Source organism: Hirundo rustica, chromosome 4, assembly GCF_015227805.2.
Source record: "Hirundo rustica isolate bHirRus1 chromosome 4, bHirRus1.pri.v3, whole genome shotgun sequence".
NCBI classification, from domain to species: Eukaryota; Metazoa; Chordata; class Aves; order Passeriformes; family Hirundinidae; genus Hirundo; species Hirundo rustica.
Genome location: NC_053453.1, coordinates 38,132,407 through 38,146,362, shown reverse-complemented (window position 1 = coordinate 38,146,362; position 13,956 = coordinate 38,132,407). Strand labels below are relative to the sequence as shown.

Genomic DNA, 13,956 nt, shown 5'->3' with positions numbered 1-13,956 from the left:
TTCACTCTAATCCACCCCAAGGGATCTATGAACAAGAACCTCAGCTGGGGCCCATTTTTGTTCAGTGGGATGACATGCTGCAATGTGGCTCAGAATTTGAGTCACTGTGTTCTTAAAACATTAGAACAAAAACAGAGGAGGAAAAAACAGCTTTGAATATTGATAGTACAGTTATGCATTGCTAATATCAGTTGGTATCTCCTGGCTTGAATAATTCCTCTCACTTACAAACATATATTGGAACAATAGGGGTCAGGTTGAGGGCTAAATGTCTCTTTAAACACACTGAATCCATCAGAGGTTTGGACTTTTTAAATGAAGCTGAGATATTCCATTTCTAAACCAGAATCTGTCCTGGCCTATTTCATCTTCCGTCTCTATTTCCTGCTATCTGAAAGCTCACGATGGCTGCCATTGTCTTGGTTTGAAAAGACAGGTATCTGCTAGGGAGAGGCAGGCCTCTCTAGGAATGGGGAATTCCAATCCTTCCCTCCGTGTTATAATTTGGAAGATTAAAAAAAAAAAAACAACTTTTCAGTCAGAGCTATGGGGAAAGGAATAACAGTCCTTTACTAGTAAATATAACAGGACAGACAAACAACAACAGCAATTATAATAATAATAAACAGAACCAAGAACCCCGAGGGGCTTTGTCTCACAAGTCCCAGGCAGTCTGATCTCTTGGGACCCCAAGAGCACCAAGCCAAAACAGTGGAAACTCAGGACTGATGGCTGGAAACGGTGGGTTGTCCCGGCAGACAGGGGGGTGCCCTGGCAGATGAAGTGAGCAGTGCTGGAGAAGCCACGGCGGCTGGACCTGGGCTGACCCAAAATCCAGCAGGGCGGCGAAAAAACTCCGAATTCCTGGGTGCTCCAACAGATCATAGAATTCTCAGGACCGAACCCCTCCATTAACCGTAGAATCCATGCAGCTACCAGTCACTCGACCGTCCTCCCTGGAAAAAAACGAGAGCAGAAAAAAGAACCCCCACCCTCAGTTCCTGGGAGCCTTTTTCCTCCCCCTAAACTAAGTGATCCACACCTTTTGTCCGGGTTAAGCACCCTTTAACTATCAGTATTTAGTCTCCTAGCAATTTATGGGGGGAAAAATTCCACAGGAAAACTTAACCTCCAACAGCCATCTGAATTTTAGATATTTTCACCATCTCACATCCTAAAATTAACCTTCCCTCATTGACACCCCACCTTAATCCTTACTCTGTCAGCTTTCCCTAGTATTCTTTTACTTAGGGAGACCAAGGATTAACTCTGAGAGAAGAACTGAATAGTACAACTGACAATAGAGTAACGGACACTGACACACATAGACTAAATATAGCAAAGGGAAGCTTTACTCCTGTTCATAAAAAGTAATATATACAGCTAAATTTCTGTTATCTGGGGAAAATTGTGTCTGGGATAACTGAAGGTTAATGAAGATGAATTATTGCTTCTTTTGGATACAGTGTGCCACTTCAGACATCTTTGTGATGCCCCAGGCTTCCAGGATTGTTAGCACATGGAGTAATATCTAGTCTCTGTGGTCCCTCTAGCAAACTACGGCTAGAGCTAAGAGGCTCATACAGACATAGGAGTATGTTGCAGTACTGCCAATAAATTATACTACCTCTATGCACAGCCACTTATATCTTGCCTTGAGTGAAGAAGCAGCATTCTCTATAGATAAACACTGGTTAGATAAACATTGCAGGGATAATGAGAGATGACCAAATTTTGTTTGTTTGTTTGTTTGTTTTGTTTTGTTTTAAATGTGTGCCACTTGTGTGAGATTAATACAGAAGTAGGGTCACAATCAGTGTCTTAATTGACCATTACTGATTAAAAAAAAGTGTATGGAAAATGCTGTTGTACCAGAAATACAGCACCAGCACTCAATACAAGAAACAGTGGCCTTAAAATTAAAACACTAAGACAGTATTGGTCACAAAAGGGTCGCAGATGCTCAGCAGGTGGGACGTATGATGGCACAGGAGGCCTGGGGGGACGGGGCCGCGGTGGCTGGGGCTCTGTATCCCAGTCTGGATACCAGTTGGCATAACCTAAAAGTCAGTGAAGAAACAGGTGTTAAGACCTAGTTTTAGCCATACTTACAGGAAAGCCATTAAGAACAATTTGATACGTACTTATCAGCTTCTCACGTTTTGTATTTTCTGCAAAGAGATCAGAAGAGGAAAGTAATGTGAGTACCATTCAATGGTGGTTCTTAATGTAAAGAGGTAAGCCTTTGCTGGTGCCTGGCTGATTGAACTGATGATGCCAGTTAATGCCTAAAACATCCTGCAAGGGGGAAAGAGGCCAGCAAGAGCAGGCTTCCAACTGCTGTGGAGTTCATATTTTTTATTGGATTGAAAGAAAAGCAGAAAAACCCAGCTGTATCAGGATGACTTTGCGTCACGGAGATGAGGCAATAAAAAAATAACAACAAAACATAGAATTTATTTAAAATTGTTACACGTACCAAATTTCTATAGTTACAAACAGACAAATATAACTACTAATTTATCACAGAAATACACCTTTACTAAAAGTTTTGATGCATTTGCAGGATTGCCTGTGTGCATCCTATTGAAATTCCTCATTCGCCCTACAGGAGAAAAAGGTAAAAGCAGATGGTAGGATCTAGCACCTACCTTTTAAATACTCTGCTCCTCCTGTCCCTCCCCCTAGTCTTTGAGACGTTTCTAGTTCTCCTGTCAGTCTGAGACTTTAAGATGAGCCAGCAAGGATATTACAGAAGAAAAGAAAAGTACCAAATGCTCAATAATTTTTACAGCTGAAGCTGTCTAGAGCCTGGCTAGTAAAGACCATCCCCATTAAACCTCTGTAAAAAATTCATATGTGATTTAAGTAATTGCTGCATCTCCTTTAATCTCTGTTTATTTAAAACATTGCCCAATTTGGGACTAAGTGAATTGACATAAAGGTCCACTGCTATCTGGAGCAGAGTCAGAGTGACAGGTTACAGCTTGTATGTTTCCCTGCTGTGCCCACACCCTGACACTGAAGAGACAGACCCAGCACAGAGTCACTGTGGCTCATAAGAAGGGAGGCAAGGAGGAGGGAGCAGGCTGAGACCCTCGCCATCCCCCACTGCTCTCCCAGGCCCAGGCAGCACGGTTGCAGGGAACACCTCCACCCCAGAGAGGTTTTCACTCCAACCACACTTCTTTCATTGTTGCATCTTTGCAGGGCTTGAGAGTGGGCTCTGCTGGCTCAGCCTCACACGGGCTCCCAGCCAGACATCCCACAGCTGCCACAGGCTTGCTCCAAAGGTGTATTTTTTATTAATTACTCCTCAAGATTGGATTAAACTCCCCTCATCCCCTGAGCATTCCGAGCTCTGCTACAACTGTTCATTTAATTATTTTCCACCAGCACTCTGATAACACTGAGCATAGCAGGCAAAAGATTTACAAACAAGCTCTCGCTGCTGTTTTTCAGAAAATTGTGGAAGTTAGAAATAACTGTGCTTTTTGGTACAGTCTTATTATTAGTTCAGAAATACAGTTGGCTAGAAAATGTGTTATGACATGCTAAACAAGCAAAAAAAAAGCAGAAGATAAATTTCCTATTTCTGTTGGGAGAGAAGAACTAGACAGTGAATATTTGTTGGGGCTAAAATTTTGGATTTGACTTCCTGATCAGATAAAAGGGAGAAAATAGTCTAACTGATACTTCCTTGCATCAGAAACTCTGGCTTCTACTTCTGAGAGCCTTCAACAACAAAGTATTTCAATTATTTCCTTCTTACACTCTTCCTCCCCGAGTTTGGTACTGTTGCTGTGTGGTGTGCTACAGACCCACTATGCACAGTGCAACTAGTCCAAATTGACTCGTTGTCTTTCTACCGCTAATTATGCCACTTTTATTGCTATGCAATTTTCTTACTTGATCACTTTGATCTTACCACAGAGCTTGTCTACACACTTCTCATTACTGCATCTACTGCATGGCTGCCCTTCTTTATATGGTTTTCTTGGGTAATTCCCCCTACAAAACAGGAACAGTATTTTGGTAGCTGTCATTGAAAAGCTATGAAGGGGAGGGAATACCCTAATCAAAAAACTTGTACTTGCAATTATTTGAAATCCTTTTAGATCAAATTAAAGGTCACACTGGCATGGAGAGCAGGTGATTCCTGTCCCTGGAAATTAATGTGACTTCTCAGGCAATACTGTATTATTGTAAGCATACAAGAATTTGCCTCTAGTCCCTCACTACCCACCTGGATTATAAAAAACAAGGTAGATATACTGCAAGGTACCAGATAAACCAGAGGACTGTCTTCCTTTTCTTTCTTAAATTACAATGTCTTGTCTGAAATTTGTGTAGTGCCAGAGAAAGATGTAATTTTTCTGAAGTGGGAAGATTGCACCTTTCCCACTCTTCCTGAAGAGACTGAAGTCAAAACTGATTGCCTTGCACCATCTGCATTATCGTGAGTGGTCTCAGCTATGATCTGCTCTCCTGCTTTTTTTTAGAATGGGACTTTTTGCAGTCCCAGCTATTTCCAGTAGTTTCTGTTCCCAATTGCCAAGGGAAGTTTCCCTTGGACAAGTGATGTGAGGATATAGCTTATCCTGAAATATGTTACAACTGCACCCATCGTTGTTAGCATCTCATACCAGATCAGCTGGGGTATTTAAAAAACAACAAAAACCCCCACCCAAATGCCACAATTAACTTACACTGGCCCATAATTACAAACAAAATGTGCTGCTTTGAACAGTCCTGGAAAATTTTCAACTGTATTGCAGAAGTGAACTGCACAGCCGACTTTGTAACTCTCTGCCCAGACGACCTGCAGGACAAAGGGAAATATGTAATGCACTGTTCAAATACTGCCAAAGCAACATCATTAAGGGAAGAAGGAGAAGGGAAGTATCTCAGGGAAACTTAAATAAGCTGACACAGGAGCAACTTAACCCAAAGGGCAGCTGGGACAAATGATGGATTGATAGCCATTTTTGCACTTATTATCTGCCTTCCCTGTAAATGTGAAATTGTCAGGGGATAATTCCTTTCCACCTTTACTGGAAGTAGAAGTTGACATCCCTGGCGCTCATAATATTTATTTCCAGTCTCATGCAGCAATAAACTGGGGGGTGCAAAGCCCTGCTGTAATTCCTGTTCCAAAGCAATCTGTTCCAAGCCTGTACTCCGATCTTTAGTGAAATTAGACTATATATATTGGACTATTGATATGTTAGACTATAAAGCACTAGGCATGTAGGACTCACCTGAGTGTAGTGACCACACTTGTCATTACATGTATTGGTGCTGCAATCATAGCTGCTGGCTTCATTAAACCAGGACCTGAGAGCTGCATCCACAGAGAAGATGCGGGCTGTGCCAGTCCAGATGTTTTCTCCAACAAGTGGGAAGGTGGGGTGCATTTTTCCTGGTATTTCAAGGTAGGTATTGTGGTTAAACTTGCATTTCTTTGCCCATGCTTTGGCAGTCTTAGCTAAAGCAGCATCCCAGGACTGTAGAAAAGAAAGAAAATTTATTATAACCTGCACTGCAGTGACTTAGCTGAATTGAGACATTTTTAAACAGAAACTTTTTAAGAGGTTTTTTCCCCTTTTCTGCTTCCTATCCCTGCCTTCAGTTTCTTTCTCTCACTTGACATCCCTACTCCCATAACAAATTTTTGTTTTCTTTCTTCCTTAGCTACTGCAGGATATGCAGGATCTATCCACTGTCCTGTAGTATCTGACTTGATAATATATTTAGAGCTGGAGTGCAGTCTTTAAGCTGCTTCACCTGGGGGGGGGTAACTGTGTGAAACTTCCAGCTCTAGAGGGGCTTGGGGGACTTTGTTCCTAGGAGATATTGGCTCTCCAGGGATTTGCTCTTGGCAATTATTACCAGGCCAGATAGGAAACACTCCCATCCAAAGAGGCACAAGTGAAAATTTAACAAACCAATCTGTCAGACTTGCAGATTTTACACTGACAGGTAAAGTTCAGTACAGGGAAATTCAAGTTAAGGGATGTGAGAAAAAATTGAGTTTGCGTTCCCAATAACAGGTTTGGAGATGGCTATTACCACATGAAAGTAGTAGACTATAAAACAAAGTATTAGAGACTTTTTGCAAAGGAATGGAGAATAAAACCACATATATAATCACACTTCTTCAGAAGTCCAGTTAAATGCTGTGTGCAGCACAGCACCCTACCTCAAGAAAGGTACACTAGAACTAGAAAGGCCAGAGAACCTGGAGTAGGATGATCATCTTCAAGTTTGGAGGGCTTTCATATAGCAACAGAGAGTTCTCTGCAGCTTCAGTCCAGAGACATCTGGACATCTTGTGTGAAATAGGTAAATAAGCAGCATTAACTTGCATCTTCCAATATGAAGACCAGACACTGTTAAATGAAGCTAGGCATTAACAGGCCCAAATCAAACACAAGGAAATACCTTTGCACAACCTGTGGTTAGGCTGTGCAGCCCTTTCCTATGAGATGCTAGATATGATAAAAACTTTTATGACCTCAAAGTTGAAAGAAAAAAAATTCTATTAAGAACTTGTAAGTACCATGATTAGACACCTTGTAAGTGCACCTTTGATTCAAGAAGTTTAAATATATTTGTCCTGCTGTTATTCCAGAATTGCTGGGTCTTTGGTCTGAGCACGTATGTTGGCTTTTTAAAGTAAATATCATTTTTAACATGGCAAGAAATTAAAGTCACTGGTATTCTCATCCCTTTACTGTGAGTTTCCATTTGTAGAACTGATTCATACTCTGCATGTAGTTATGCATTTAACTTATTTTCCAGCTATGCAGCACTTCTGGAGGGCTCAGAGATGTGACATGCACTGACTGGGGTTACCTCCCTCACCTAGCATTTTTCCCTATGCATTCCACTGAACAACATGTGACCTACCCATAACCTGTTCTGATATCCACTGTATTTGTAGCAAGCTCTGCTTTTCTGCCTAGATATCACTCTCCCTACTCTTCAGACCCTCTTACAGCGAATGAATATCAGATATCTAAATGGATGTCCTGGAAAATCCCTTTATTCAACACATATTCTAGATTAGAAGAAACAACAGGGGATGGTAGATTTTCAACAAATCCTGTTGCAGACTGCCTACTCAGAAATTTTTTAAAAGCCAAACAGCTTCCATGTATGAAACCTGACCTGATATAAACCAGATTACTATCTTTCTTAGAAGTAGATGACTTACTGAGAACTGAACACTATTTTTTGCAATACCGCCCTTTCCTCTGGCTGAAGTTGAGAGTGCTAGAAAAGAAATTCCCTTCAAATTATTAAAATTGAACAATACTGTGAAAATGAATGTATTTTCTATTTCATACAAAGAACCAACATATGTTACAGAAATTATTAACTGAAATGGAAAGAATAGCATGGTACAAAGGAAGAATAAGATGGGCTAAATCAGCAGCACAATCTATAATAATTTCAAAAAGATCACAACATCACCTTACCATGCGAAACATATTGCTGGCTGGTGGATTCACTTTGGATCGAAATGTGTTGTGAGCTCTCACACAATCTTCAATGAACTTTGCATTTTCTATGTCAGGCAAGGGATATTGCAGATAAGCGTGAAAAAAAGTGAAGAAATCCAGCGAGGACAATGCAGCAAAGAAAAACGTGATTTTCATAATTCTCCAGTCTTTTTTCTTAAGTTTTAAAATGAAAAATCTCTTAGGTGGAGTTTTTCAGAGGCTGTCCCCTGGGTGTGGAAGTGTCAAACAGGAAGTGAAGAGCAATTGCTTAATCAGGTGCAACTCAATCTGACATCATAGCTGGCAGTCAAAGGGTAAAGCGTGAAACAGGCAGCTGCCATGCATATCAGCAAGGAGCAACACTCCAAGTATACATCTGTCTTTTCTTTGAGTGTGCTCCATTTTGGGTGACTGCCAAACCACTCTGTGTTTGTTGGTCTTATCTGAAGAGATGCTGCAGAACGGCTTCCTTAAAACCTGCATCAATCATAAAATATGCAGCTTTGACAAAACAGAAATCTGCTATTCATCTGATTTTCCAATAGTATTGCTTAGTCATACCAGCTTAGTTAGAATTATGTTACAGTACATTGCTTCCATATCAGAAGTACCCAAGAAATAAACAGAATTAGCAAATCTGTACTTCAGCAGGAGAAAAAAAAAAAAGCCACTCCTGAACAGCACCTTGCTGCAGAACAGACATTCTAGCCTGGTTTGGTGTGTAACAAAAATAATTTGGAAATCCCAAGCTTGAGTATGTGTTGGTTCTCTCCTCCTTAGTTATTTGCTGTTACCTGCTAGCCTGAAATCACTGGGGCAGCTTCCTGTGCTCCTGGACAGCAGCTACAGGATTAGCACTGCTGGTATAACATTCCAAGTCTGATCGCTTCTCAGGGCAGTATGATTGTAAGTGTTGGCATTTGTATTGTCTCTCCAACTTTTCTACAAGCTGGTTGAATTATTATTTTTTTTTTTCCCAAACCTAAACCAAATCGTACAAATATGCAAGAGCATAAGAAGAACCATATGTTTTAAGAGCTAAGGTCTTGTAACCCAGTTTTAGGTAAGTTTACAGGGAAAATTTGTTGCAAATTGATTGTAAAATACGTTAATGGGTCTCATTTCCTACTCAGTTTTGCTGGTTGGAAAATGTAAAGCCATGATTATATTACAACTGCATGCAGTTTGCACCAAAAAAATTCATCACACTAAAACTGCACCAGTAATTTAGCACTACAGTGATCTTGTACTTATATATGCGTGCTGTTGAAATTCTGTGTTTGAAAAATGAACTGAGATTTTATGCAGTAGGAAATTTTGATGAGTCCCAGATAGTCCAGTTTATAAAATGCTTTCTTGCATTTCTGGCTCCATCTAGTGACTCTATCTATAATTAAAGCAGAAGTTCAGCCTGCCCTTGAGCATCTATGATATTTTCCCAAAAAGAGAGTTTCACACTTTTGCCAGCATTAAGCAGTGGATCTCAACAATTAAGTTTTGGAATTTGGGTATCACCTTATATAGTCTGGACAATACAAGCCATTGCCTATCCTTCCACAGATCTCAAGTGAAATTTAGCACCATGAGCTGGGTACATGCAAGAAGCTTTACAGCCTCATGATTTTGAAAAATTCCCCATGTTTACATCCCATTTTCGCACTTCTATCCTGCTTTTAGTTCAAAAATGGCTGGAAAAATAAAAACCTCAGATTTCTAATTTTTCCCTAATGTTCTATTTCATCAGAGGACTAAAAACTGTTGAATTACAGCCTATTACAGATATCCACAATGCCTGGGAATCTGTGAAATTACATTTAATTTTGTTCTCAAATCATCAACTTCCCCACAGAGTACTGTTCTTTGTGCTGGGGAGAGAAGGTCTGACCTTGATTTACTAGGTTCAGTTGAACAAATGGGGTATGGGGTGGACCTGCTGGGTTTTCTTATTCTGTCCACAGGATTAGGCAGCTGCAAGATCACTTGGCCTTCCAGATGTGTGAACAAACTGATATTCTGACATGTATTGCTGTTGCTATTACACAATGGCACCTCAGGGCAGAAAACAGATTACGGGACAGGACAGTGGTGGTATTGAATTTCTGCAAGAATTATTCTGTAAGAAACCATTTTGTTTTCATTAAAAGCTAAAAAATCCTAAAATTATTTTGTAATAATGAGGCTGTAAACAGTTTCACAATTAACAGAGGAGGCTATTAGTATGGGATTGGTCTGCAGGTAGTTTTACTGTAATTTTGAAGTGATCTGGATGATTACTCCTGTAAACTTAAGTGCAAAAGCTTTGGCACTGCATATTTTTAGACCGAAGAGTGTTACCTGGCAAACTGAGAAGATGGGCATTACAGTTTAGGCCTCTGCTTTTTCTGAGGAGATTCTTCCAATTCCTTCTGCACATGACTTACCAAACTGTAATTAATTCAGGTAAAAATGTTTAATTCTGTACCTAGGACATCTGGGTGATCATACGTTCCATTTTTGGAAGACATGCAGACATAGTAGCTTGACTCCTACTGGAGCATCTCTCCAGTAGGAAGGGTACAGGCCTCAGAATGACAAACTGACTCAAACATTCCCAAAAGTTTCAACTCTTCAGTTATAAATGAAAGAAGCAACCGTGTTCATCAAACATAACCATTTTTTTGAAAAGGATCTTAATGTTTAAAGTGGTGTTACCTGAATACTGTGTTTTGGACTAAGCATTTCAGGGGCCTATATGTAACAGCCTCACATACATTTTTGAGAGTTCCACCATTTTGAGATTCCAGTGTTGTGGCTCTCTTAACAGGTCAACACAGTCGATCCATTTATGATTCATAAATTTTACCCATTTTCAATTTTGTGTCTGAGCCTTCAAGAATACGATTGTTCCTGGATTGTGCATGGTCTTTGATTATCAATTCTGATGACGTGTACATTTACATGTTCACGGTGTTTAAACCATGTACCTTGCTTGTTTTTTCTGGTGATTAGTTTCCTTTGTAATTTTCCATGAAACATTGCCTGAAATGCATTAACATCTTGATATGAATTAACTGTGTATAACGGGAAAGGAGCAAAGGGAAAGAAAATTTAGATGTGAACATCACTCTAAGAGAAATGTGCAAAATCCTCCAGAAATCTATGCAGACAAAGTTGAATCGTAATTATTAAAATGCAAAATCTACCTTGCTAGGTAACTTTTCATAATATATTGTGCCACAGAAAAAATGAAAAATACTTTCCTATGATTCTGTCTAGTTCTAGCCTTCTAAAAAATCTACTGCCAAATAAACAGCAAAACTTAAATCCTCCAACCTTGCTTTTAGTTTTGTTATAGGCAGAACCAGGGGCAGAAAAGAAGAATTAACACTTGAAGAGAAATAAGTGAGAAAAGACAAAAAGGACTGAAAGAAAAATGCTCTATAAATGATTCTGGTAACTTTTGGTATTTTCATTTCGCAGTCAAAAAAGAATCTCACAGATAACATTGTGTCTGGTAACAGTTTCTCTGTAAGTAAACGTCACAGTATTTTCATCTGTAAGTTACACAGAGAGCAGTCCAGGCACCTTTGAACACTGAGATAAGAAATTTTACAGCTCCTTTTACTAGATAAGATCTACTTGACATTAAAATTATCAGTGAAATATCATGTATTTGCTCACAGATGAAACTGATTCTACTGCAATGCTTATTCTTTCAACATAAGAATGAATAAATAAACTTAAAATATTAAGTTCTAAAGAAACCTTTACTTTCTCAGCAGCATTAAGTTTCTAAGAATTATCACTGAGAAATCAGAAATATATCATAATTTTTTTTTTCTTTTCTTTTTTATGGGATTTGTAAGGAATAAAATTTCCTTTGGCTGGATGTTATCTTTCTACCAACATTTTTACTAAGGAGTATCCACAGTCATTCTGCAATTACTGTGATTACTCTGAACAGCATCTTCAGATTTAAAGAATTCTGAACTGTGTGACTTGGTAACCAAAGAACTGGAAATTATTATTTTAAAAAGTTCATGTAGTAATCATGCAGTGAAATGAGAAGTGAGGCTTTCAGTGAGGTTGATATTGTGGACAAGAAGAGCGAATTATAGTACAAGGTACTGACGTGAGCCAGTGCAGGGATAATGCAGTACAGTCATTGCTTGATATTAAAAAAGGCAGTGAGCTGCCAGTTGCTACCATATGTACACCTCTGTGTTATTTACAGATGGTACTGATTTATACGGTAGGCACTAACCAGGACCTTTTACCAAAGACAACTCTCACTTAAATATAACAACCACAAACCTTACTACAGTTCTGCACTACAAAAATTAAAAATCTGACCTCACCATACCAATTTAATGGCATCAGCAACATCAAAAACTTCATGACTTCCAACTCAAATATTCTCTCCAACAGATGTGAAATTAGGATGGCACAGCTGTTACTTAAGTAACTTATGTATATGTTATGTTCAAAAATGCATTAATTTTTCTATGTTCTTGCAGTCTGTGCCAAAGCTGCATCCCAAATCTACAAAGCATGAAAGGTGAAATAGTTGTACAGTGTTGATTACAACAAAATCTTAATGAGATAAAACCAGCCAGCAATAAGCACATAAATATCAAATGCTGGAGTTTCATAAAGAGATACTTTCCCTTATTTAGGCAAGTACCTGTGTTTTATTTTAATTGACTTTTCCTACTGCACCGCAGAAATACCAACTAATTTAAATAGACAAGTTTTTCCTCCCTTCACTGTTGAAAATTAACTTTAACTGCTAGCAACTTAAAGATATTTGAAATGCAATTTTGTCTTCAGGCAAGGAATCACTGGCATGTTAAACATGAAATTTTTGGGGTTTTATTGTTGAACAGGTCATTAAGGATTTTAATTCGTATCTAATTCGTATCGTCCTAGGGTAACTTTATGATGCTTGTATCCCCAATCGTCTGTTCTGTTTGTGCTGTATATTGAGTTCTGTGCCTTTAAGACTGGTTCTAAGAGCAAGGAGAAGCGCGGAGTTTGTTTTGAGAAAACTGCCTGACTCCTCCACATTCTTCTCTGGATGGGGTGTTCGGTGGAGGCTTGGAGAGACTGCAGGACAGAGATTTTTTTTTTTTTTTTGCTTTTAGTTAGTTTCAGCTAGCTGGGGCAGAGAAGTTCCCTGGACTGTTTTTTTTCCTTTTTCTTGGAACTGTTTAAACCTGCTCTGGACTGAAAACCCAGGGGAGCACTGGGGGCTGCACCTGTGACCCACCGGGGTCTGGACCTCGGCATTTTCCAGCAGCGCCAGAGAGACTGGGACTGAGGAGAGACTGAGAGAGAGCCGAGCTACACCCACGGCAAGGACTTTCTCAATTTGCCATCTCACTTCAGAAGGAGAGGTTTTATTGTTTTATATTATTCGTTCTTTATACTTGTATGCACTAAGTTTGTTTAGTAAAATAGTTTTTTCCACTTTTCTCCAAAGAGGTTTTTTACCGGACCAGTTGGAGGGAGGGGCCACTTGAGTTTGCTTCCCAAAGGGACCCTATTCAGGGGTTTTCTCCCAAAATTTGTCCCTAAACCAGGACAGATACATAAAAAATTAGTTCAAAATAAAAATGCACAGATTCTGTAGATTTGATAGCACAAATATTTTAAGTATTTTTAAGTGAGACTCTGGAAACAAATACTTACTCTTCCTATGGTATGGCTTTAAATACACATCAGGGCATTTTACAAAGTTAGCTTCATGAGGTAAATGTGCCAATTCTTGGCCAGTAACTCATTCTAGTACCTCTTACTTCTTTGCAGCTGATTTTTGAACGTGAATGATCTTCTGTATTTGTCGTCCAGTCATGACTGTTTTTCAGAAAGCTTATCATTAAAGCACCCAATTTTATATCTTAATAGAAGATGCTGTGATTTATTGCTTAGGTTTACTGGTGCCATAAATTTCAGTTAAGTTTCTTTTTGCAATTTATGATTATCTCCACTGGCTGCTGATACTCTTTCCTGCCTAAGACCTTTGTTTTGTTTTTTTTTTCAAACCATACTTTCAGTCATAACTTTTCATGGTTTTCATATTCCTGAGCATTTAAAACTGCGTGTGGTGTCTTTTGCAAATTTCATCACTTCCAAATCACCACTCCTCCCCTTATCTGCCAATCCAGCTTAAAACCCACCCAAGCAAAGGACATTCATTGCAGAATAAACGCTTGCTCCCAAGCATGTTCAGGATGCTCATCACTTAGCTGCCCATTGCTGACAGGTTCCTCTTGTGGCACTAAGCGGACTGAACATCAAACATCTGCTTTTTCTTCGTCCTCTTCACTTTTGTTTAAGCCCTTCCAGCAAGAATTCCCGTTTGCCGCCGGGAAGGCCCTTCAGCTCGGAGTCCCTCCGGGTCTCGTGCCCGGCCCTGAAGGCGGGCCCGCCTGCCGCGGGTCGCAGCGGCGGCGGGGCGTGGGCGGGG

At 39.6% G+C, this 13,956-nt stretch overlaps 1 protein-coding gene across 1 annotated transcript; it reads right to left on the bottom strand.

Annotated features, from left to right (window-relative positions):
- Positions 1 to 593: 593 nt before the first annotated feature.
- LOC120751898 (glioma pathogenesis-related protein 1-like) lies at positions 594 to 13,896 on the bottom strand. Its single transcript, XM_040062411.2, has 7 exons — positions 13,667 to 13,896; positions 7,485 to 7,985; positions 5,262 to 5,507; positions 4,710 to 4,822; positions 3,929 to 4,011; positions 2,145 to 2,171; positions 594 to 2,060 (listed from the first exon to the last, which is right to left on the bottom strand). Exons 2-7 carry the CDS (start codon positions 7,662 to 7,664, stop codon positions 1,840 to 1,842), a joined length of 870 nt encoding a protein of 289 aa, XP_039918345.1. The 5' UTR covers positions 7,665 to 7,985; positions 13,667 to 13,896; the 3' UTR covers positions 594 to 1,839.
- Positions 13,897 to 13,956: the final 60 nt, after the last annotated feature.